The 24,628-nt window shown below is 36.9% G+C and overlaps 1 protein-coding gene across 1 annotated transcript in view; it reads right to left on the reverse strand.

The window, feature by feature from the left end:
- MAP4K5 (mitogen-activated protein kinase kinase kinase kinase 5) overlaps nt 1-24,628 on the reverse strand; it is a 126,573-nt gene that overhangs the window by 44,111 nt on the left and 57,834 nt on the right. Inside the window, exons 6-13 of the mRNA XM_061430948.1 lie at nt 22,195-22,242; nt 21,776-21,818; nt 21,315-21,387; nt 19,308-19,439; nt 17,323-17,385; nt 15,239-15,320; nt 13,946-14,062; nt 1,443-1,521 (exon numbers count right to left, since the gene is read on the reverse strand). Of these exons, the coding sequence (XP_061286932.1) occupies nt 1,443-1,521; nt 13,946-14,062; nt 15,239-15,320; nt 17,323-17,385; nt 19,308-19,439; nt 21,315-21,387; nt 21,776-21,818; nt 22,195-22,242 (637 nt within the window). The remainder of the gene's footprint in view (nt 1-1,442; nt 1,522-13,945; nt 14,063-15,238; nt 15,321-17,322; nt 17,386-19,307; nt 19,440-21,314; nt 21,388-21,775; nt 21,819-22,194; nt 22,243-24,628) is intronic.

A 24,628-nucleotide genomic window follows, 5' to 3' on the forward strand; every position in this document is an offset into this window, starting at 1 on the left:
AAAGCCCTAAAATCTAGGTGGCAACTTAGTATATAATAAAGATGGCATAGCAAATCTATTAGTGAAAACCTAAGTTTTTAATAAATAGTATCAAGGCAAATGAGTAGATATTTAGAATGAAACTGAAGTTGAATTCATATTTCATATCTTTAGCAAATAATACCTTATATCAAAGATTTAAGTATTGATATTATAAAAAATTAAACAAAAAAAAACAAACAACAGGAAAATCCTTTTATAACCTTAAAATCAGGAAGGCGTTACTAAATAACGACACCAGAAACAAAAGCTATACAAGGAAAGATACATTTACACTACATTAATTGAATACTATACAGCTGCATAAAATACAGAAAATAGCTTTATAATAGCTTTATTTTAAAATATAAAAATAAACAGCTGCTTTTCTGTTTGGTATTTGAAACCCAGAGTTTGCTGGGGATAGTATAAGAAGATAGCATAAAAAAGTATCAGCAATCTGGGACTAACAAAGACAGAAAATCTTGAATTATGAGTTTAATTATGAAAATGCACGACTGAAATAACAGATATGGGAAGGACATTCTAACTCTCCATTGACCTAGATTTGCAAAGCTGTGTACAGAAAGCTAGAAATGTTTGGTTTCAAGAAAACAAAATACACATCGGCAATCATTCTAACTATCTTCCTCCATTATGGTTTATATTTTTTATTTAGAGCCTATTTTAATGTAAAATACTTAAAAATTTTTTTGAAACAATTATGCACTTAAGTCAGTATACTCATCCTAAAAATTCTTTGTAAATCTGTTCTTCCAAATTAATGTGGCTAAAATGACAAATATTGTTAATATAACATTTTTATGTCAATGATTAATTTATTGAATAAAAATCAATTTCTCCTTTTAAATATGCATTTAAAAAAATATCCACCTTGGTGCTAATCTGACTTAACTGAAACCAACCCAAATATCCAACAATAGGGACTACAATACATCAACTCAATACAGGAGGATAAAACCATTAAATATAACAGTTACAAAGCCTAGGCTAATATATGGGAAATACTTCTAACTATATTAAGCAAAATTTTATGCATAGTATAAACTTAGCCATGTAAAACTACATGTGAAAAAATTTGAGGGAAATTCAACAAAATATTATCTGTGGGCTGGTGCTGAGTGATGTGATTATTGGCAATGTTAATTTTCTACTTTCTTCTTTTTGCAAATTTTCTGCAATGAACATGTATTACGTTTATAATTAGAAAGTAAAAACTATTTAATTGTAAACCAAGGGAATTTCATTACAACCAGAAAAGCAACCTTTATTTCAGAGGTATCCTGTTTACATGTGTATATAGCCACAGATGGCCTGAGATTTTATTATTACAAAAAATCCCACAAGAACACCCAGCTCAACCCTCCAAAACCACCAATTGAAAATGTATACCAAACACATACAATTGATTTCTGAAGCTGTCCGTTCAGCTCTGGCATTCCGGTTTGTAGATCTAATGGTATGACGAATGACTGCATGGGGCTGTGAATATAAACATAATATATACACTTAAAAGAATTTCTGGGACAAAGTTAGAAGGTCAAACTTTCTCTTTTTAATTAAATTCTTATTTATTGACAGACATGACTACCTACTAATAAAGCAAATTGAAGGATAAATTTTTTAAAAAATGAATATGAGATACTTAAAAGTTAATTCATTTATTCCACACACATTTATACTGTATACCCTAACCCTAGGGTATAGGGTATATACACTGAAGAGATGCAAGGAAAATCAGATGCAAATCTTATCCTCAAAAGAGCTTATAATCTAGGAAGATAACATACACAAATACTTAAAACACTAGAAAAGAATAAGTGGCAGTCATTAAAATCACTATTAATGCCCAGGGGAAGGAGAGATGACTGCCATTGGAAGGGGTAAAGAAATTCTTCATGACAGAGTTGTAATCTAATGTGAAACCTTGAAGGACAAGTAGGCATTGAATGCGCAGCAAGGTGGGAAAAGCATTTCAGACAGCACAAACAATATGAACAAAGTAATGCAAGAAAAAAAGGAAATTGTGAGTGTTTAGGGGAATTGAAGTTGGTTATTTGAATGTGGTGAACATTAAGTGAAGAGATGACAAGCTGGAAAGACATTTGAGGGAGGATAAGCCAGATCATCGGAGAAGGCAATGGCACCCCACTCCAGTACTCTTGCCTGGAAAATCCCATGGACAGAGGAGCCTGGTAGGCTGCAGTCCATGGGGTCTCGAAGAGTCGGACACGACTGAGTGACTTCACTTTCACTTTTCACTTTCATGCATTGGAGAAGGAAATGGCACCCCACTCCAGTACTCTTGCCTGGAAAATCCCATGGACAGAGGAGCCTGGTAGGCTGCAGTCCATGGGGTCGCGAAGAGTCGGACACGACTGAGCGACTTCACTTTCACTTTTCACTTTCATGCATTGGAGAAGGAAATGGCAACCCACTCCAGTGTTCTTGCCTGGAGAATCCCAGGGACGGGGGAGCCTGGTGGGCTGCCGTCTATGGGGTCGCATAGAGTCGGACACGACTGAAGCAACTTAGCAGCAGCAAGCCAGATCATGAAAGGTTCTGAATGTCAGGCTAGAGCTCTCAATTTTATTTTCTTGGCAAAAGAATTTTTTGGAGATTTTACAGAAAGGGAATGCTATCACAAGAGTCAGTTTTAAGAGTAACCTGATTAAGTATGTAAAAGGGTATGGACAGCAGAAATACAGTACGGAGAGGGATTGATTTGTAGTAAACCAAGTGAGAAAGCTTACTATTCCACCCTTTTGAATAAGCTCCTGATATTTTGAAACAATGTGTTCAGTTCAACCTCTATTTATTAAATTTCTGATGACTCACTCTCATTCACTAATGATTCAGACAACGGTCATGTCTTTTTCTCTACTTTAAGACCCACTATCATACCAAAGGACTCAAAAGCCCATTGCGCTGGATTAGAGTTTACTGACCTTATCTCTCAAAACATTCTACCACACTTCAATGGACTCTATACTATTAAAATCATACCCTGGAATCTGTCATCAGGTCTGATATATGAATTCATATCATACTCCAAACTTCTCATCCTTTGAGCTTACTCTCTCATTACTCCAATAATTTTTAAATATTCACACCGAATCTCAAGTCCATCAATCCATTACTTTCTCATTCTCCTTATGCATTTCTTCTATCTTCACTTTTCTTCCTATCCACTTTAGATGTAGTGGTCCATAATTTCAAGCGATCTCTTGCATATATCCTAAATTTGATTCTCACTCCCTGCCATCCTTTTCTACACTGGCATACCAAAATGACAACCCTGGAGGAATTTAACTGGTTTATATCTGGGTACCAATGACTGCTGGAGGAAAATTACACATTGAAAATTAATCTTTGCTGAGGCTTCAGTGTTACCCTCAAACATTTCTTTAGTCATTTAACCCATCCATTCTCCTCAATGGGCTTCCCTGGTGGTTCAGCTGGTAAAGAATCCACCTGCAATGTGGGAGACCTGGGTTGGATCCCTGGGTTGGGAAGATCCCCTGGAGAAGAGAAATTAGTATTTCTTTTCTTTTTTTGTTAAGTTTAAATATTAATTAATGCACAATACTATGTTAGCTTCTGATGTACTACAGAATTTTTTGACATTTGTATACTTTAAGAAGTTAATCACCATTGTAAGTGTAGTAACCATCTGTTCCCATATAAAATTAATGTTATTGACCAGATGCTTTTTATGTTGTGTAAAATAACCCTAATATATATATTTATTATATAACTGGATATTTGTACATCTTAATCCCCTTCACCTATTTTGTCCACACTCAACAGCCTCCCTTCTGGCAAACATTTGTTTCTTCTCTGTATCTGAGTCCGTTTTCATTTTATTTTGTTTTGCTTCTTCGAGTCCACATATAAATGAGATCATGTGGTATTCGCCTTTTTCTCTGACTTATTTCATTAGCATAATAGCTTCTAGAGCCATCCATGGTGTCAAAAATGGGAAGATATTATTTTTAATGGGCGAGTAATATTCTGGGGCTTCCCTGGTGGCTCAGTGGTAAAGAATCCACCTGCAAATGCAGTAGATGTGGATTTGATCTCTGGGTTGGTAAGATCCCCTGGAGAAGCAAAGTGAAAGTTGCTCAGTTGTGTCCAACTCTTTACAGATTCTATACAGTCCATGGAATTCTCCAGGCCAGAATACTGAAGTGGGTAGCCATTTCCCTCTCCAAGGGATCTTCCCAACCCAGGGATCAAACCCAGGTCTTCCATAATGCATGTGGATTCTTTACTGTCTGAGCCACCAGGGAAACTCTGGAGAAGTAAATGGCACCAATCTAGTATTCTTGCCCGGGAAATCCTACAGACAGAAGAGCCTGATGGGATACAGTCCATGGGGTTGCAAAAGAGTTGGATACAACTTAGTGACTATCCCTAGAATGTGAATGTTAGTATACTTGATATTGTTTCAAAGGTCTCTTAAACCACCCTCATTAAAAAAAAACCTCTCTTCTCTTTTTCCTCTTCAGCTTAGGTGATTTCCACTATTCAGTCTTCTAGTTTACTGATCTGTTCCATATAACCAAATCTACTAGATCAGTAAACTACTAAGCTGAAGAGGAAAAAGAGAAGAGAGGTTTTTTTTAATGAGGGTGGTTTAAGAGACCTTTGAAACAATATCAAGTATACTAACATTCACATTCTAGGGATCCCAGAAGAAAAAAAGAGAAAGGCCAGCATATGGAAGCAACCTCAGTGTCCACTGATGGACTAATGGATAAAAAGGATATATACATATTCAGTGGAATATTACTTTGTTGTTGCTGTTTACTCACTAAGTTGTCCCTAAGAGTGCAGGCGGCTGCGATGGCGCACAGAGCGCGGCCGAGAGGAGCTACCCCACGTCCGAGGTCAGGGGCAGAAGCTGGGAGGACCCCATGCCCGAGGGGCGGCGGCCAAGAGGAGTTACCCCACGACCGAGGTCAGGGGTAGCGGCCGAGAGTGCCAGGCTGTGACGGCGCAGGAAGGCCGAGAGGAGCTACCCCACGTATGAGGTCAGGGGCGGCGGCCGGGAGAAGCTACTGCACGTCCAAGGTCAGGGGCGGCAGGGCGGCGGCCGAGAGGAGCTACCCCGCATCCGAGGTCAGGGGCAGCGGCCGAGAGCGCCAGGCTGCAACAGCGCAGGAACAGCCGAGAGGACCTACCCTACGTCCGAGGTCAGGGGCGGCGGCCTGGAGGAGAAACCCCACCTCCAAGGAGTGGTGGCTGCGCGGGCGCAGGAGGGCCTAGAGGAGCTATTCCATGTCAAGGTCAGAGGGGCGGCGGTGAGGAGATACCCCTCATCAAAAGTAAGGAGCAGCGACTGCGCTTTGCTGGAGCAGCCGTGAAGAGATACCCCACGTCCAAGGTAAGAGAAACCCAAGCAAGATGGTAGGTGTTGCAAGAGGGCATCAGAGGGCAGACACACTGAAACCATAATCACAGAAAACTAGTCAATCTAATCACAGTAGGACCACAGCCTTGTCTAACTCAATGAAACTAAGCCATGCCCATGAGGCCATCCAAGACGGGAGGGTCATGGTGGAGAGGTCGGACAGAATGTGGTCCACTGGAGAAGGGAATGGCAAACGACTTCAGTGTTCTTGCCTTGAGAACTCCATTAAGTGTATGAAAAGGCAAAATGATAGGATACTGAAAGAAGAACTCCCCAGGTCAGTAGGTGCCCAATATGCTACTGGAGATCAGTGGAGAAGTAACTCCAGAAAGAATGAAGGGATGGAGCCAAAGCAAAAACAATACCCAGTTGTGGATGTGACTGGTGATAGAAGCAAGGTCCAATGCTGTAAAGAAAAATATTGCATAGGAACCTGGAATGTCAGGTCCATGAATCAAGGCAAAATGGAAGTGGTCAAACTGGAGATGGCAACAGTGAATGTTGACATTCTAGGAATCAGCGAGCTAAAATGGACTGGATCGGGTGAATTTAACTCACATGACCCATTACATCTACTACTGCGGGCAGGAATCCCTTAGAAGAAATGGAGTAGCCATCATGGTCAACAAAAGAGTCCAAAATGCAGTACTTGGATGCAATCTCAAAAATGACAGAATGATCTCTGTTCGTTTCCAAGGCAAACCATTCAATATCACAGTAATCCAAATCTATGTCCCAACCAGTAACGCTGAAGAAGCTGAATGGTTCTATGAAGACCTACAAGACCTTTTAGAACACCCAAAAAAGATGTGCTTTTCATTATAGGGGACTGGAATCCAAAAGTAGGAAGTCAAAAAACACCTGGAGTAACAGGCAAATTTGGCCTTGGAATACGGAATGAAGCAGAGCAAAGGCTAATAGAGTTTTGCCAAGAGAATGCACTGGTCATAGCAAACACCTTCTTCCAACAACACAAGACAAGACTCTACATCTACTCATGGACATCACCAGATGGTCAACACCGAAATCAGACTGATTATATTCTTTGCAGCCAAAGATGGAGAAGCTCTACATAGTCAACAAAAACAAGACCAAGAGCTGACTGTGGCTCAGATCATGAACTCCTTATTGCCAAATTCAGACTGAAATTGAAGAAAGAAGGGAAAACCACTAGACCATTCAGGTATGACCAAATCAAATCCCTTATGATTATACAGTGGAAGTGAGAAATAGATTTAAGGGACTAGATCTGATAGACAGAGTGCCTGATGAACTATGGTCGGAGGTTTGTGACATTGTATAGGAGACAGGGATCAAGACCATCCCCATGGAAAAGAGATGCAAAAAAGCAAAATGGCTGTCTGAGGAGGCCTTACAAATAGCTGAGAAAAGAAGAGAAGCAAAAAGCAAAGGAAAAAAGGAAAGATATAAGTATCTGAATGCAGAATTCCAAAGAATAGCAAGAAGAGATAAGAAAGCCTTCCTCAGCGATCAATGCAAAGAAATAGAGGAAAACAACAGAATGGGAAAGACTAGAGATCTCTTCAAGAAAACTAGAGATACCAAGGGAACATTTCACGCAAAGATGGGCTCAATAAAGGACAGAAATGGTATGGACCTAACAGAAGCAGAAGATATTAAGAAGAGGTGGCAAGAATACACAGAAGAACTGTACAAAAAAGATCTTCACGACCAAGATAATCACGATGGTGTGCACTCACCTAGAGCCAGACATCCTGGAATGTGAAGTCAAGTGGGCCTTAGAAAGCATCACTACGAACAAAGCTAGTGGAGGTGATGGAATTCCAGTTGAGCTTTTCAAATCTTGAAAGATGATGCTGTGAAAGTGCTGCACTCAATATGCCAGCAAATTTGGAAAATTCAGCAGTGGCCACAGGACTAGAAAAGGTCAGTTTTCATTCCAGTCCCAAAGAAAGGCAATGCCAAAGAATGCTCAAACTACCACACAATTGCACTCATTTCACACGCTAGGAAAGTAATGCTCAAAATTCTCTAAGCCAGGCTTCCCAATATGTGAACCGTGAACTTCCTGATGTTCAAGCTGGTTTTAGAAAAGGCAGAGGAACCAGAGATCAAATTGCCAACATCCGCTGGATCATGGAAAAGCAAGAGAGTTCCAGAAAAACATCTATTTCTGCTTTATTGACTATGCCAAAGCCTTTGACTGTGGATCACAATAAACTGTGGAAAATTCTGAAAGAGATGTGAATACCAGATCACTTGACCTGCCTCTGAGAAACCTATATGCAGGTCAGGAAGCAACAGTTAGAACTGGACATGGAACAACAGCCTGGTTCCAAATAGGAAAAGGAGTACGTCAAGGCTATATATTGTCACCCTGCTTAATTAACTTCTATGCAGAGTACATTATGAGAAATGCTGGGCTGGAAGAAGCACAAGCTGGAATCAAGATTGCCGGGAGAAATATCAAGAACTTCAGATATGCAGATGATACCACCCTATGGCAGAAAGTGAAGAGGAACTAAAAAGCTTCTTGATGAAAGTGAAAGTGGAGAGTGAAAAAGTTGGCTTAAAGCTCAACATTCAGAAAACGAAGATCATGGCATCCAGTCCCATCACTTCATGGGAAATAGATGGGGAAACAGTGGAAACAATGTCAGACTTAATTTTTTGGGGCTCCAAAATCACTGCAGATGGTGACTGCAGCCATGAAATTAAAAGATGCTTACTCCTTGGAAGTAAAGTTATGACCAACCTAGATAGCATATTCAAAAGCAGAGACATTACTTTGCCAACAAAGGTCCGTCTAGTCAAGGCTATGGTTTTTCCTGTGGTCATGTATGGATGTGAGAGTTGGAACTATAAAGAAAGCTTAATCGTCGAAGAACCAATGCTTTTGAACTATGGTGTTGGAGAAGACTCTTGTGAGTCCCTTGGACTGCAAGGAGATCCAACCAGTCCATTCTGAAGGAGATCAGCCCTGGGATTTCTTTGGAAGGAAGGATGCTAAAGCTGAAACTCCAGTACTTTGGCCACCTCATGTGAAGAGTTGGCTCGTTGGAAAAACTCTGATGCTGGGAGGGATTGGGGGCAGGAGAAGAAGGGGATGACAGAGGATGAGATGGCTGGATGGCATCACCAACTTGATGGACGTGCGTTTGAGTGAACTCCGGGAGTTGGTGATGGACAGGGAGGCCTGGCGTGCTGCGATTCATGGGGTCCCAAAGAGTTGGACAAGACTGAGCGACTGAACTGAACTGAACTGATTGTATTCTTCAGCTCTATTTGGTTCCCCTTTATATTTTCTAATTCTTTGTTAACATTCTTACTATGTTCTTCCATCTCTCTCTTACATTCATTGAGTATCTTTATGATTATTACCTGAAACTCTTTACCAGGCAGATTGTGTATCTTTTCTTTGTTTAATTCTTCTCCTGAGGTTGTCTTGTTCCTTTGTTTGGACCATAGTCCTCTGTTTCTATTTGCCTAGTTCTCTGTGTTTATTTCTAAGTATTAAGTAGATTGGCTATGTTTCTTGAATTTGGGAGGAGTGGCATTATGTAAGTGTTATCTTATGCAACCCAGCAGCACACCCCTCTGGACAGCAGTGCTCTATACTCTAAGCATGCCCTGTATATGGCCTGTTTGGGCCCTTCTATTGTGGCAAGGCTGACCACTGGGCGTGCTGGTAGGTAGGCCTGGCCCCTGGCCCAGTCAGCTGCTATGACCTTCCTGGGGCAGGGTCCCAGAGCTTATGCTACACTACTGATGGCAGGGCCAGGTTCAAGGGTGGCTAGCTATGGAGACAGGGAAGCTGGGGGTTGGCGCCAGTCTGCCAGTGGCTGGGTAAGCCTCCAGCACTAGTAGGGTAGAGGGAGGGCTCCACAATGATGCCTGTCAGCATCAGTGTCCTAGTGGTAGAAAAAACTCCTACATTCAGCTGTCACCAGCATCTGTATCTTCAGGGGGACTACTAGTTGTCTCCTGCTACTCCAAGAGGTTCTCCAAGATCTGCAGGTGGGTTCCTTTCAAATTACTGACTCTGTGCATCTGAGATTTTACACACGCCCTATAAGAGCAGAGTCTGTTTCCTACAGTCCTCTAGTTCTCCTGCACACAAGTCCTTTGAAGGATGACCTTCAAAGCCAGATTTTTAAGGGGCCCATCTTCCCTGTGTAGGACACCCCAGATGGGGAGCCCAATATAGGTTTTGGATGCTTCACTCCTCGGGGAGAATTCTGCAAATGTAATTATCCTCCTGTTTGTGGGCTGCCTATTGAGGGAGGTGGGTCTTGACTATATTATGTCTCTGCCTCTCCTACCCATCTCACTGTGGTTCATTTTTCATATCTTCAGTTGTAGAAAATCTTTTATGCTCGTCTTCAGGCCATTATCATAGATACTTGCAATTGGTGTGCCCACTGGAGGAGGGGAGCTCAAGGATGGGAGGAGATAAGCTCAAGGTCTTTCTACTCCACTCTCTAGACAACACTTCCCAAGAAAGCCTTTCAAGAAGTGTTTCTTCAAGATTAAGTCCTTCATTATAATCGAGATCTCACTTTCTCCTTCCTTTTCAGGGACTGTGCCTATTCATCTTGCTTCTCTAGATTCTTCTATCTCTAACCATTGGATCCTTTTCATAAAGATGCTGTTTAAACTTTTTTAGCCCCACATAAAAAACAATCAATCAATAGCCAAAAAAACAGCGAGGTAGAAGACAGGTAGGAGAAATATCAATAACCTCAGATATACAGATGACACCACTCTTATGGCAAAAAGTGAGGAAGAACTAAAGAGCCTCTTGATGAAAGTGAAAGAGGAGAGTGGAAATGTTGGCTTAAAGCTCAACATTCAGAAAACTAAGATCATGGCATCTGCTCCCATCACTTCATGGCAAATAGATGGAGAAACAGTGGAAACAGTGTCAGACTTAATTTTTTGGGGCTCCAAAATCACTGCAGATGGTAACTGCAGTCATGAAATGAAAAGATGCTCACTGCTTGGAAGGGAAGTTATGACCAACCTAGATAGCATAATAAAAAGCAGAGACTTTGTCAACAAAGTTCCGTCTAGTCAAGGGTACAGTTTTTCCAGTGGTCATGTATCGATGTGAGAGTTGGACTATAAAGAAAGCTGAGCACCAAAGAATTGATGCTTTTGGACTGTGGTATTGGAGAAGAATACCTAACTCCAATACCTGGTATTGGAGAAGAGTCCCTTGGACTGCAAGGAGATCCAACCAGTCCATCCTAAAAGAAATCAGCCCTGAATATTCACTGGAAGAACTGAGGTTGAAGCTGAAACACCAATCCTTTGGCCACCTGATGTGAAGAAATGACTCGTTTGAAAAGACCCTGATGCTGGGAAAGATTGAAAGTGGGAGGAGAAGGGGATGACAGAGGATGAGATGGTTGGATGGCATCACCGACTCAATGGACATGAGTTTGAGTGAACTCCAGTAGTTGGTAATGGACAGGGAGGCCTGGCGTGCTGCAGTCCATGCTGTTGCAAAGTGTCGGACATGACTGAGCAACTGAACTGAACTGAGAAGACAGACAAATCCACCACCAACTCATTTTCTTTTATCTACTGTTCTATCTTACTCTCCTCTTTCACAACTAAATTTCATAAATAAATTTATCTTTCAAACCACTCCAATCTGGCTTCACCTCTAGTATTTTTAAATTATCCTTTTAAAGTAGTCAAACACACCTAATTCCAAAGATTTCTTTAATGTAACTTCTAGGCAGTATTCTTTCTGAAACTTTCCTTCTGTCTCTTAATGCTCTTTATTATTCCTTTGCCATTTCTCTTAGGATACTAGATTTTTTAATTTAAGGGAGAAATCTCAGGAAGCTGTCCTAGGCCTTCCTCCCACTTGGAAATCTGTGCAATATAAAAATTACCATATATAAAACTGAACTCACCTTTCTTCCCAAATTTGATCTTACTCTAGTATTTCAATCTCAACAAGTGGCACTTTTATATCTATTCAGCTGTTCAAGTAAAAATTTGGGAGTAATCCTTTTATCAGGCTCCACCCTCAAGTCTACATTTGGTCACCAGTCTCTCATATAATTCTTGAATTACTTCATTTTTTTCCATCTTTGCCCTACCACCCTACTATAAAATATCAGTATCTCTATCCTGGATAACTTCAAAAGTCTCTTATGAGGACCTGAGGAATGAAACCATCAATCTAAAGTCAGAGATCTTAAAAAAACAAAAACAAAAACAAAAACGCATATCTGATTATATCACTCCCTTACCCTTTAATGGCTTCTATTGCCCTTAGATTAAAGCTCTCATTTATTTTTACTTGAAATATCTAGTTTATAATCTCATCTCCCACCAAATTTCTTCCTTTTTCTCTGCTCTAACAGACTAACTTTTCTTTAGTTCCTAAAGCATACCATGTCTCTTATCAAGGCTTTCAAACATGCTATTATTCCTTCTGTTCAGAACACTTCTGATCAGTCTCTTAATTACTATCTCTGTATTTAATCCTTCAGGTTTTCAGCTTACACACTGCTTCCTCAATGAGTCCTTTCCTGTCTCAAAAATATGCCTGCATATCACCCTGTATTTCCATTCCATAACAGTTATTACACTTATCAACTGTTTGCTGGTAATTTCTAAATTTCCATGGAAACCATTCTGTAAGCTCTTTGAAGACAGGGATTATGTCAATGTCATCCACTGTTGTTTCTTCAATTGCCTGGAGCAAGGTTTTGCATTTCAAGGACTAAACAGCATGGTGATATCATTACAGTTCCAAAGTAAGAGTAGATTTAGAAAACCTGGCAAAATATCGTGGGGAATGAAAGTGGAGTTTGGTTGTTTTCATAACCAGTAAAACATTAATTGAGGAATCAAGTAATATGCTATATTTAAGCAAAACAATTTTGATTTTTAAGAGATTAAATTCATTAATTATTACAAGTCTGCGAATGATGGTTTAAATTTTAAAATATCTTTCTGACTGGGTTATTTAATATTTTCAATTAAAGTTCATTTAACATTCAATAAAATATTTACAGGGTACCTTACTACATGACAAGGTTATGTTATATACTAGAAAATGACTAGTTGGTAAGGACTGTTTAATGACTATTTCTATTTATATAAAAAGTACATATATAAAAGTGACGGTATATTAACTAAGAGTAGGTTCTAAAGTTGGTTTGCCTGAATCCAAATCCTGGTTCCACTACTTGCTAGGCATATGATCTTGGGGAAATGAAATTACTTGTATTCTTTCTTCTTTTCTTATTTGTAAAATGGGAATAGTAATAGTACTTATTGCAAAGGACTGTTCTGAGTATTAGATGAGTTAACATGGAAATTATTTGGCCTAATACTTGGTGCATAAAGACTACCCAATGACTGTTAGTAGTTATCACGATACTTAATAATTTAAAACTTAAGTTCATGAAGTAGAAGATTTCCTTCAGTAAGTAACAACACATAAAGCTTAGTTCTATAGTCTTACCAGAATTGAAGATAGAGGTATAAAGGGAAATAAAAGCATAAGAAAGAATGAAGAGACAGAAATAAAACAGAATATAAGAGGAGAAAAAGATACTGGTAAATAAATACATTTGTATTATATATAGAGAGGCATAAACCTGACAATGGGCAGGAAGTCCCTCATTCCTGATTTAGAACTTGTGTTGTTAAATATAATATATTCAAATAATTCTACAATATTTTCAGAGAAGAAAGCATAGTTATGAATATGTAATTATATAAGAAATAATAATTTTTAATACTTATTGGAAAACATCTTCTATGGGAACTTCAGCTTAATTTAAAAAAATTATTTGTATCCTGTTAATGATCTGTATTGGAGAAGGAAATGGCAACCCACTCCAGTATTCTTGCCTGCAAAGTCCCATGGACAGAGGAACCTGGTGGGCTACAGTTCATGGGGTTGCAAAAGTCAGAAATAGCTGAGCGACTAAACTACCACCAATCATCTGTAAACAGAGAAACTAAAAAAATGACCACATGGCTTTCTAAGGAGTCTCTTTAGTGAAAAATAATATGGTACAAGTGCTCTGGCTAAATTTTCATTCTCTTAGTCCAAAGCAATACTCCTAGAACCTGTATTTACATGGAAATAGATGTCCTTTTTCTTTAGAGAAGACCAAACTCTCACTACAGAAGCTGAGGTCTAAAGAGAAGAGAAAACACTTGTGGATTTCTGGGAAGATAAAGGCACAGATCTGATTCTAATTGTACCTACCGCTTAATAACCTTAAGCAAACCAACTAAGTAAATAAAATGATATCGTGCAAGGAAGAATCATAATCTTAGTTCCTTCCCAGAACTAGGATTAAGAGAAGTTATCAATTAGTAATTATATGCAGGACAAGTAAAGTCTTCATTGCTAATTGATCTGTCACTAAATCTATTTTAACTAACTTAAAAGAGTGAATTAAAAAACAAACTCTAAGGCCACATTAAACATTTATTTTCAATTATTAGATTGCAAACATTCTTTACCTCAAAGTCATCATCGTCTCCTTCGGTGTAATGTGTGTGGTTGTCTGGATTATTCACTTTGTCCAACAGTTCAACTGCCAGGGCCCTAGAGAGACCTGGCTGCCCTACAAATGTATGCTAAATAAAAACAAAACAAAACTTCATGAGTATGCATTTATATCTATGGCTTATAGAAACTGTTATTTGTTCTTTTCCATTTAGTAACTATCAGAGATAAGCATATGGAAGCCTACCAGTGCTAATAGAGAATGTATTATAAAAATATTAATCAGAATCCATAATTAAATATTATAATGCTAAAGAATTATTGTGAGGTTAGTTTATAATATGAATAACTTCTCTATGTAAAGTTAACTAATCTATATTAGGCTGCCAAATTACAACCTTGGCTATAACAATGACATTTATTACACATGTCATTATGCACATGCAAATAAATATTGTGGTAAAGTCCATATCACAATAAGAAAAAAACATGTATAGTCTATGCTTACATATATTTAATTCAATAAAATTATGTTAGTATAGAAAGACATAATTTTTATAACATTTAAACAAAGTTTTCTTAGATTGTTATAATCAACTTTTCCTAATATAAAAGTATTTTATAAACACATACACAGGAGCATTCTATAAATTTACATAAGAAACCAAAACAGAGAAAATCAATTAGTTTTAGATGAAAGCAAAATTTTAAAGACTTTCTCCAAGGCTGCTGCTACTGCTGCTGTGTCACTTCAGTCGTGTCTGACTCTGTGTGACCCCATAGACGGCAGCCTACCAGGCTCCCCCGTCTCTGGGATTCTCCAGGCAAGAACACTGGAGTGGGTTGCCATTTCCTTCTCCAATGCAGGAAAGTGAAAAGTGAAAGTGAAGTCGCTCAGTCATGTCCGATCCTCAGTGACCCCATGGACTGCAGCCCAACAGGCTCCTCTGTCCATGGGTTTCTCCAGGCAAGAGTACTGGAGTGGGGTGCCATTGCCTTCTCCATTCTCCAAGGCAGGGGTGGGCAAACTACAGACCATGAGCAAAATCTGGTGTACTGCCTCCTTCTGTGAATAAAATTTTATTGGGTATTAAAGCCATACCCTTCTTGGCTGCTTGGCTACGGCTGCTTTTGTGCTACCGTGGCAAAACTGAGGTGACACAACAGACTATATGTCTCACAAAGCTTATAATACACACGTTTATATTAAAAGACGTTTATATTAAAAACCTAAATGCTGCTGTTCTAGTGATATGCCTAACTAATGCATGACTATAGAAAATACTCCTATAAATTCAATGACTTACAGTCAGAAGTCTTTCAGCGGTTGGTCTTTTTTTGGGGTTTTTGGTTAGTGCTATTTTGACAAAATTATGGAATGTTGATGACCTTCAAATAAAAAGAGACATGTACAAATATATTTCACTAATATTAGTTCTTTTGTGTTACTAAATAAAATTAACTTACAAGCAGTTAGAAAGACTAAAACATATGATTTTTTTCTTAGGCCTCTTAGCTCTATGTAAATAAAAAAACTAAACCCAAAACAGAGTATTTCCTTGGAAAATATATCAGGTTCAGCTGTTAAGTAAAATACAATTAGTGAACAGAATACTAATATATATAACCTCTAAAATGTACACTAAAAGCTAGAAATGGGTAGGTGTGTCATCTATAAGGTTAATAACCTTGTGTTATAACCACTTAGGAATCAAAATGACCTTTTCTCACTGCTTAATTTATATGATAGATAAATGTTTTGCTACACGCAAATTGTTAGGTGGCATCAAGGTAGGGTGGGTAATTAAACAGACTGTTTATACCTTTAAAAAGTCACTGAATTTCTTAGGAACAAGGGAAAAGAAGAGGGAGTGATCTTAGTAACCCAGAGTTTTCCTGCCACCTATACTGATGAAATGGGGAAAAGAAGATATATAGGAATCTGGGAATTCCCTGCCAGTACAGTACAGTGGCTAGGACTTGGCACTTTCATTGCCATGGGCCTTGGTTTGGTCCCTGGTGGGGGAACTAAGATCCTGCAAGTTGTGTGGCATGGACAAAAAATGAACTAATAAAAAATTAATTACTTAATTAAAGGAACTGCATTTTGATTATGAATTACTGACAAAGAGAGGTATTGTACCATTGCCAAGATTTCACAGGAGCAAAGACTGGGCAAGAACCAAAAAGAATAACCTTAGTCATTACCAATGACAGTAATGACAAAGCAGTTCTCTTTAGGGAAATCAAATCCCTACATAACATTGGTAGTTTGTGGTCCTCATATCATGGAGTGAGAAAGTACCTAAGACTGGCAAAGGTACTTCAATGGTAATAACTGTTTTGGAATCTCACTATGAATGTAGCTATTTTAGCTAACAGTCATTCATCCTTGAATGAATATTCAGTCATTCCTGCCATAAAGTCCTCCAGTTCTAGTTGCTTAGGAACTTAGGCTTACAAGGAACAAGAGAAAACAAAACAAAACAGTGTCAATACAAAGGAATACAGCTAGCAGCAGGATATAAACTCCTTAACTTCTACAGTGTGATTTGCCTTTCATTCCTGGTACTATCCCCAGAATGGCCTGGCTCCTAAATAATACTATGCACAGGCAGGCCAATGAAGCATTAAAAAAGTAGTTTAGAACTTGTTTTGGGGACAGGCCTTTTAGAATCTGAAATAAAATATGGATTGTCCCTCCAGAAGAAAATGAATACACATAAATAATTCCAGGGGCTCATATATCTCCCGAGATTTCCCAAGAGATCCATGTATAACAGATAAAGAATCACTAAATTTAAGAATTTGGAAACTTTAATTTGTACAATAAGTTTCTCTTATTAAATGTATGGGAAGACATTACCAGAAAAATAATTTTCAGTGTTTATCATCTAATTGAAGACATCCTTATGGACTATAAGAATTGGCAAGTTGTTTTACTTTGTATGAGAAAACATTAGGATGCAAATGAGTAATAACTGTTTTAATGTTAGGGAAAATAGGTAGAGAAAAGCCAATGATGATTGATTTTAAGTGTCACTGTATCTGGGAAACTGTGTCCTATTACTTCTCATGAAAGTCAACATGAAATTACTGGAAGTAAAGGAATACAGGCAAAATGAGTCTCCAAAATCTTACTGTATTCATTTGAAATCATTTCCCCACTACATCTCCTATTCAAGCTGCCAAAGCAGTACATTATAATGGAATACTGACCAGGAAATAAACCTAGATCCTTGTCATAGCTCTGCCAAGTAAATTAGATATGTAACTTTAGGGAAACTGTTTAATGCTCTGAGCTTCAGCTTTAGCATCTTTAAAATAAGGGAATTAAACCTCTGTCTCTTTCAGCCATAAAATTCTATAAATCTACATATCTATAACTCACCATTTTGTTTTGTCCTTTAGTTTTGGAGGTTGAAAATTACTTTTTGACATTAAGAAGAGGGCCCTGGAATAAAAATTTCAGTTAAAGAGCAATACAAAACACTTTTATTATTACATACAATAATCAGAATCAATTCTGCAATGAATTTATGCAAGATTATTACATATGTAGGTACTCAAGATTTAACTGATATGGAATATGGAAATTAATGTTTTATATTTTGGATACCTTATGGAAAATTTCTCCTGGCTCTAGAGAAGATATTTAAATTTCCAATAAGCTCTTATTCACAAGGCAAAGCAACTAAACATTTGAGAAGGTTTTTTCTATCATACTGTTACATATATAACTAGTATTATATCTTAAGCATAAGTCTATATAATTGTGTATCATTGTGTTAACACACGGAGATGATATACTACTCTAACATTAGGTTGTATGTTTAGCCTCTACAATTATTTTGGGTGAATAGGCAAATCATATCCACTTCTTTATCTGTTTCCCCTTTTGAATGAAACAGAAATCAACCTACAAGAGGACCTTCCTTCTCCACGAATTAACCTTTGACCAATCTTTTTAATGGACTGTGGGGGTAGAAGACTGAAGGATTTTAAAAGGAAGTTTTATTTCAGTATTTCCTACAAAACTCCAATGTTTTCAAGCAAACTTCTTAGTCTTTTTTATTAAATACCAAAGATCTTTTCTTTTTAAAAATCAAATGATTCATATATAAAAGAAAATTGAAGAGAACAAAGTCTATATTCCTCTCACCCTAAGACATTATTTTAAATCTTCTGCTTTTCTTTTCAGTCTTTATCTAAATATTAACCAATTACTAAATTATTATAATAGGTAACAGTATGTTCTGCTTTTTTCCCTGATAATCAATTTCCCATGCTGCTTTGGTTTATATATATGTATTAGCTGCCCTTATGACTGCACATTGAGATTTCCCCCTGCAAGCCTAAAGCAGATTCTTAGACTTTTCCTGAATTATTTCCTAAGTATAATTTTCACAAGTATAGAATCAATGCAACATTTGTACTGTTCATAACAAATAACATCCAAATTATTTTCCTAAAGGTCTGTACTTATCAGCATTCCAGCTAAAAGCAGGTATCTTTTAACTTATATATCTTTTTTTTGGTGTTTTAATTGGAGGCTAATTACTTTACAATAATGTGGTGGTTTCTGCCATACATTCACATGAATCAGCCATGGGTGTACATGTGTTCCCCACCCTGAACTAACTTATACATCTTTAGGTACTTGTGAGGTTAAATAGTTTTCCATGTTTCTCTAGTATCTGATACTTGCTCATAAACAATTTATCTTTTGCTCTTAGAGTCTTTGAATGAGTTACCTATGTAATAAATATCAATAATTAATATTATATGTTGGGAGAATACTTTCCCCTATTCTGCTGATTTTCTTTTTAACCTTTACTATTTACATTAAAAATTTAAATTTTGGCCCAATTTATCTTCTCCTTCAAAATATTAAAAACCCCTTCACAGTCTCTCAAATATTTTTTCTAAGATAATATACTCTAAAATATAAATGATTTAGTAAGCATCTACCTCTTCATCATTCCTAGACAAAGTATAAAGAAACAAAATCAAATGAGAACAGAAATTAAAACCTCATCTGCATTCTATCATTTGTTTATAGTTCTACTTAGGACAAAAAAAGAAATGTTTTTAATCAATGGAAGAATAAAAAAAAGACTTAAAACTTTTAAAATGATAACTGCTATATCCTAGTATGTTTATTAAAGGAAATCTGTTTTAAAGAAAAGTTTCAGACAGACTCTATGCTGTGTTAGAAAGAGCAACAGGTTTTAGACGAGATTATTCCTAAGTCTCTCAGAATACTTTTATTATTTCAATATACTTTGAAATGAGCTTAGAATACCCAAGTTGTTCGTACTTCACTCTCCCTGAAGACCTTACTACTAACTGCATAATTGTAAATACTGAGAACACCTCATGGGATGAAGATCAAACATAGGTGGTTGAAGTTCTCCAAGTTCAATTGCTGTTATTCCTACTGCCCAGATATCACAGAGTTGGTTGTAGCCACCATTCTTTTCCACTGCTGCAACTTCAGGGGCCATCCTAGAAGGAATCAATAAATATAACATTTTTGTTTTTAAAAAATTATATGAAATTTGTTCTTTTGTTATATTCACTAGACTTCTTGGAGGGAAAGAGGCTTAGAGGCATTTACTAGAAAAGAAGAAACTTTACTATTAACAGAAAAAAACTTAATAAAGACCACATATACATACATACACATGCTTCTAAAACTTTGGTTCTCAAAATCTTGTGAATACTGTTTTATAGCATGGGAAAACAAAAAGACCACCTAAATCTCTGTGAAGGTCGGAGAAAAGTTCCTCAAAGGAGATGAGACTCACAGAATAAATTAGCAGGGAGTTGAGGGGGGTTGAGGAACCTGGACAATTTTGTTAGAGGAAACAAGTACGAATTCAGGGAAACAGGCCAGCACGGCACACAGAGAGGAGACAGGATGGTGCTACTCAATGTATGATCTATAGGTAGATACAGGGCCATAGGCAGTTTGCTATCCGCCTCCGATAAGTACAGAAACTGAAACTAAGTATTCTTATCCAGATAAATGGTCATTTTTTTTAGCAATTTATTTTAAATTTATTTTATAAAAGTATCAGTCTGTGGTGGACAAAATATGAAAAAAAAAAAATAAAGTCATTCATCAGTTTGAGAGAGTCTAGAAAGTATTTGGAAAATAAACCTCAGAGACAGAGGCTAGATAATGAATGGTCTACTGATTATATGAGAAAGATTCGACTTTACTGTGAAAATGGAAAATTTAATTATGATATAAAACTCATGGCAACATGAAGGATGGTGTGAGAGGAAGTGAAATCAGAATCAGGCAGATGAATTAGAAGACTATCTGAAAAACACGAGGGAAAAAAAAAGGACTTTTCAAAGGCAGTGGCAGGGAGGATAGAATCAAGGGGCTGACTGAAGAGACTGAGTATAAAATACCTGTGGATACTGAAGTAGTGCTATCACCAGACAACTGTTGAAAATATACAGGACTGAGGGTCAACTGAGTAGCTGAGTTGGAGTTATCTGTTTGGGAGTTGCTGTGTGTACTTAATCGCTCAGTCATGTACAACTCTTTGTGACCTCATGGACAGTAGCCTGCCAAGCTCCTCCATCCATGGGGTTTCTCCAGGCAAGAAGACTGGAGTGGGTTGCCATGACCACCTCCAGGGAATCTTCACAACCCAAGGACTGAACCCAGGTCTCCTGCATTGCAGGCAGATTCTTTACCATCTGAGCCACCAGTCAGTGGTATATGAAAATGGCATCTAAAGTTATAAAGCATAGATGATATTACTCAGGAGTTTTGAGTGTTTATTATTTTTAAATTAATTTATATTTATACTGAATATTCACAAGGTAGAGATCACTTTTATGTGCACTTAGGTACAGAAACATATGACACAGTGTCTCTCAACCTAAGTGTGTATAAGGATATAATGAAAGCAGTGTTTTAGAAAGATTATTTTGTCAGTAATTGGAAGGATGTAGTAGAAGCAGGAGGGCTGGTAAAAACTAATGGTAGGATAAGATGCATGATAAATTTTAACAACACGCAAATGAAATCCTAGATTAAAACAGATGCAATATCAAAAAAAAAGGGTAATAAAATGACACAAGATTATAACACAATTTTCTTTTGAAAATCTCCCACCTATGAGATCTCTAAACACAGCATCTCAGGGACAGGAGGAATTATTGGCACTTTAACACAGGAAATGCTGGACAAGGAAAATGAGTATCAAAGTTCTGTAATCCATCAGATCTATGATAGTGTCAAGGAACCTGAATGTCTCCAGGCTTCAGTCAAGAACAAATTGTATTACTAAGCATCAATGTTGTTCACTAATCTTAAAGAGATGAAATGGACAAAATTCAATCATAATAATATCTTACCAATAAGGAGTGCCAATGAAAGATTTTCTCTTTGCAATAGTAGCTGTTATTTTTGCAGCTACACCAAAGTCAGCTGGTGGGGTAAAAACAGAACAGAAAATTTTAGTTTTCAATAAAATCACGAACATTTCTAAATTTCATCCTCAGAGACATCATTTTAATAATTCAGATAGCAATACTTACAGAAATGTATATAAATTGAATATAAATATAAATTGAATACCTAAATCCCTTCCTGTTTAGTTCAAAACATAATCATTGTAAGAAAATAACTTATTGGCACTTTATTAGAATGAAAACATACTTTATTAAGAACAAAGTTATTAAAAAACTTTTCATCACAAGTAACTTAAATTGGGAAAAAAACAAACCTCTGGATTCCTTTTATTCTAACACAACTAGGTTAGTATTTCAGTGCTGTTTTTCTGGAAAATAATTTTTAGGAATTTGAAATAACATACCTAATTTTACATCACCATGATCTGTCAATAAAATATTTGCACCCTAAAGCAAAAATACAAATGCTATTAAATTAGTATCATAAAATTCCTTTCAATAAAATTATCAATTTAAACAGTTTATTTATTATTATTATGTTTTATTGAAGTAGTCGATTTACAATGTTGTACCAATTCTGCTATACAGCAAAGTGACTGAATAATACACATACAGACATTTTAAAAAATATTCTTTTCCATTATGGTTTATCAATAATTCACTGTACTATATAGTAGGACCTATTGTTTATCCACCGTATATGTAAGAGTTTACACCTGTGAATCCCAAACTTCCAGTCCTTCCTCCCCCCAAACCACAAATCTGTTCCCTGTGACTGTGAGTCTTAAACATACTGAGTTTAAATTAAGTTAAACAGACTTACTTTGATATCTCTATGCATTTTGCCTTTAGTATGCAAATAGGCAAGACCCTGAAGTTTAAAAAAAAAAAGTATATATTAGCAAAACTGCAAACTTCACACCTAAATTTCTACTTAAATTTTTATTGAATAAGAAAAACCACAATGTCCTTTTTTTGAGGGGAAAAAACCTAGATGTGTTTCTTTTTACTAATCAATGTTTACTCAATTTTAAGATTTTTGAATTCATTTTCTGATAAAAACAAGAAATAGTTTACTGTAACATCATCACCACAATCAAGATAATGAACATATTCATCACTCCCAAAAGTTCCTCTCATATATAAACACTGATACACTGTCGCTATAGATAATTTTAAAAGTTTCTAGAGTTTTATATAAATGGAATTATACAGAATATTCTTTTATCTTCTTTAATTCACAATACTAATTTGACATTCCTTGTTAGTGTGTTATCAATATTTCATTTTTTTATTACTGACCATTCCACCATACAGTTATTACAGAATTTATTTATTCACCTGTTGATAGATATTTGGGTTATGAGTTGTTTCCAGATTTTGGTTATTATATAGAAACCCACTCTAAAGATTTATGTCAAGTATTTGTATGATTCTTCCCTCTTGGGTAAATAACTTAGATATGACTGGGTCATATGGTAGTACAAGTTTAAATTTCTAGGCAACTGCCAAATGGTTTTCCAAAGCAGCTGTACAATTTTGCATTGAAACTAGCTGTGTATGAGAGTTCCAATTAACTCACATACTCACCAACTTTATGAGGGTCAGTCTTTTTAATTTTAGCCATTCTAACCGGTGTGTAGTGGTATCTCATTGTGGTTTTAATGCATATTTTTCTAATAACTAATGATATCGAGCATATTTCTCATATCCTTATTTGCCATCTATACAGCTTTTGGTGAAACATCTGTTCAAATCTTTTGTCCATTTGTTTAATTTGTGCTTTTCCTATTATTTATTTAGTTTTGAGTTCTTTATATACTCTAGAGACAAGCCCTTTATCAGATTTATACTTTGCAAATACCTTTTTTGTCTTTTTATTCTCTTAATAGTAGGTCTTGAAAAGCAGTTTTAAATTTTAACAAAGTCAAATTTGTCCAATTTTTCTTTTATGGATCATGATTTTTATGTCTGAAAGGCTTTTATTAACTCAAGATTGCAAAATTTTCTTCTATGTTTTCTTCTATAAGTTCTAGTTTGAGATTTTATATTTAGACCTAAGTGATTAGGGTTAATTTTTACATATGTCACAAAATGTGGTTCAAAGTTCATGTGTTTGACTTGGGTTTGATCCCTGGGTTGGAAAGATCCCCTGGAGGAGGGCATGGCAACCACTCCAGTATTCTTGCCTGCAGAATCCCCAAGGTCAGACAGAAGAGCCTGGTAGGTTACAGTCTGTAGGGGCACAAAGAGGCAGACATGACTGAGTGACTAAGCACAGTTCAATTATTCCATAACCATTTACTGGAAAACCTATCCCTTCTCTTTTGAATTGTCTCTTCACCTTTGTCGGGGAAGGCAATGGCACCCCACTCCAGTACTCTTGCCTGGAAAATCCCATGGACGGAGGAGCCTGGTAGGCTGCAGTCCATGGGGTCGCGAAGAGTTGGACATGACTGAGCGACTTCACTTTCACTTCACACTTTCATGCACTGGAAAAAGAAATGGCAACCCACTCCAGTGTTCTTGCCTGGAGAGTCCCAGGGACGGGGAGCCTGGTGGGCTGCCGTCTATGGGGTCGCACAGAGTCGGACATGACTGAAGTGCCTTAGCAGCAGCAGCAGCTTCACCTTTGTCAAAAAATAGCCATATATGTGTGGAATTATTTCTAGTTTTTCTAGATTTCTATAATCTTTTGGCATAATCTACTCTTATGCCAGTGCTTACTACTATGTTTCATTTAGTGTAGTTTTATAGGTCTTGAAATTGTTACTGTTGGTCCTCAAATTTTTTTGTTCTTTTCCACAGTTGTTTTGACTATTCCAGGTCCTTTGTGTTTCTGTAGGAATTTTAGAATCAGCTCATCAATTTCTAGAGGGAAAAAAAAAAGCCTCCTTTGATTTTGATTGCAACTGCATTGAATCTACAGTCAGTTTGGGAAGAAATGGTATCTTAATTGCATTGAAATGTTCTGACCCATGAATACAAGAATACTGCAGAAGGCAAAGTTCTCAGTTTATGTAGGTCTTCTTTAACTTCTCTAAGTCATTTTATAGTTTTTAGTATACAGGTGTTTATGCCTCTTTGTTACATATATTCCAAAGAACGTCATATTTTAGTTATTATAAATTGTATTGTTGCTAATCTATGGAAACCCAACTGATTCTGTATATTAATCTTGAACCCTGCAACCTCCCTATTCACACTCATTAGTTCCACTAGCTACTTTGTAGACTCTATTCCATTTTCTACAAAGA

The sequence above is a fragment of the Bos javanicus genome, chromosome 10, assembly GCF_032452875.1.
Source record: "Bos javanicus breed banteng chromosome 10, ARS-OSU_banteng_1.0, whole genome shotgun sequence".
NCBI lineage: Eukaryota > Metazoa > Chordata > Mammalia > Artiodactyla > Bovidae > Bos > Bos javanicus.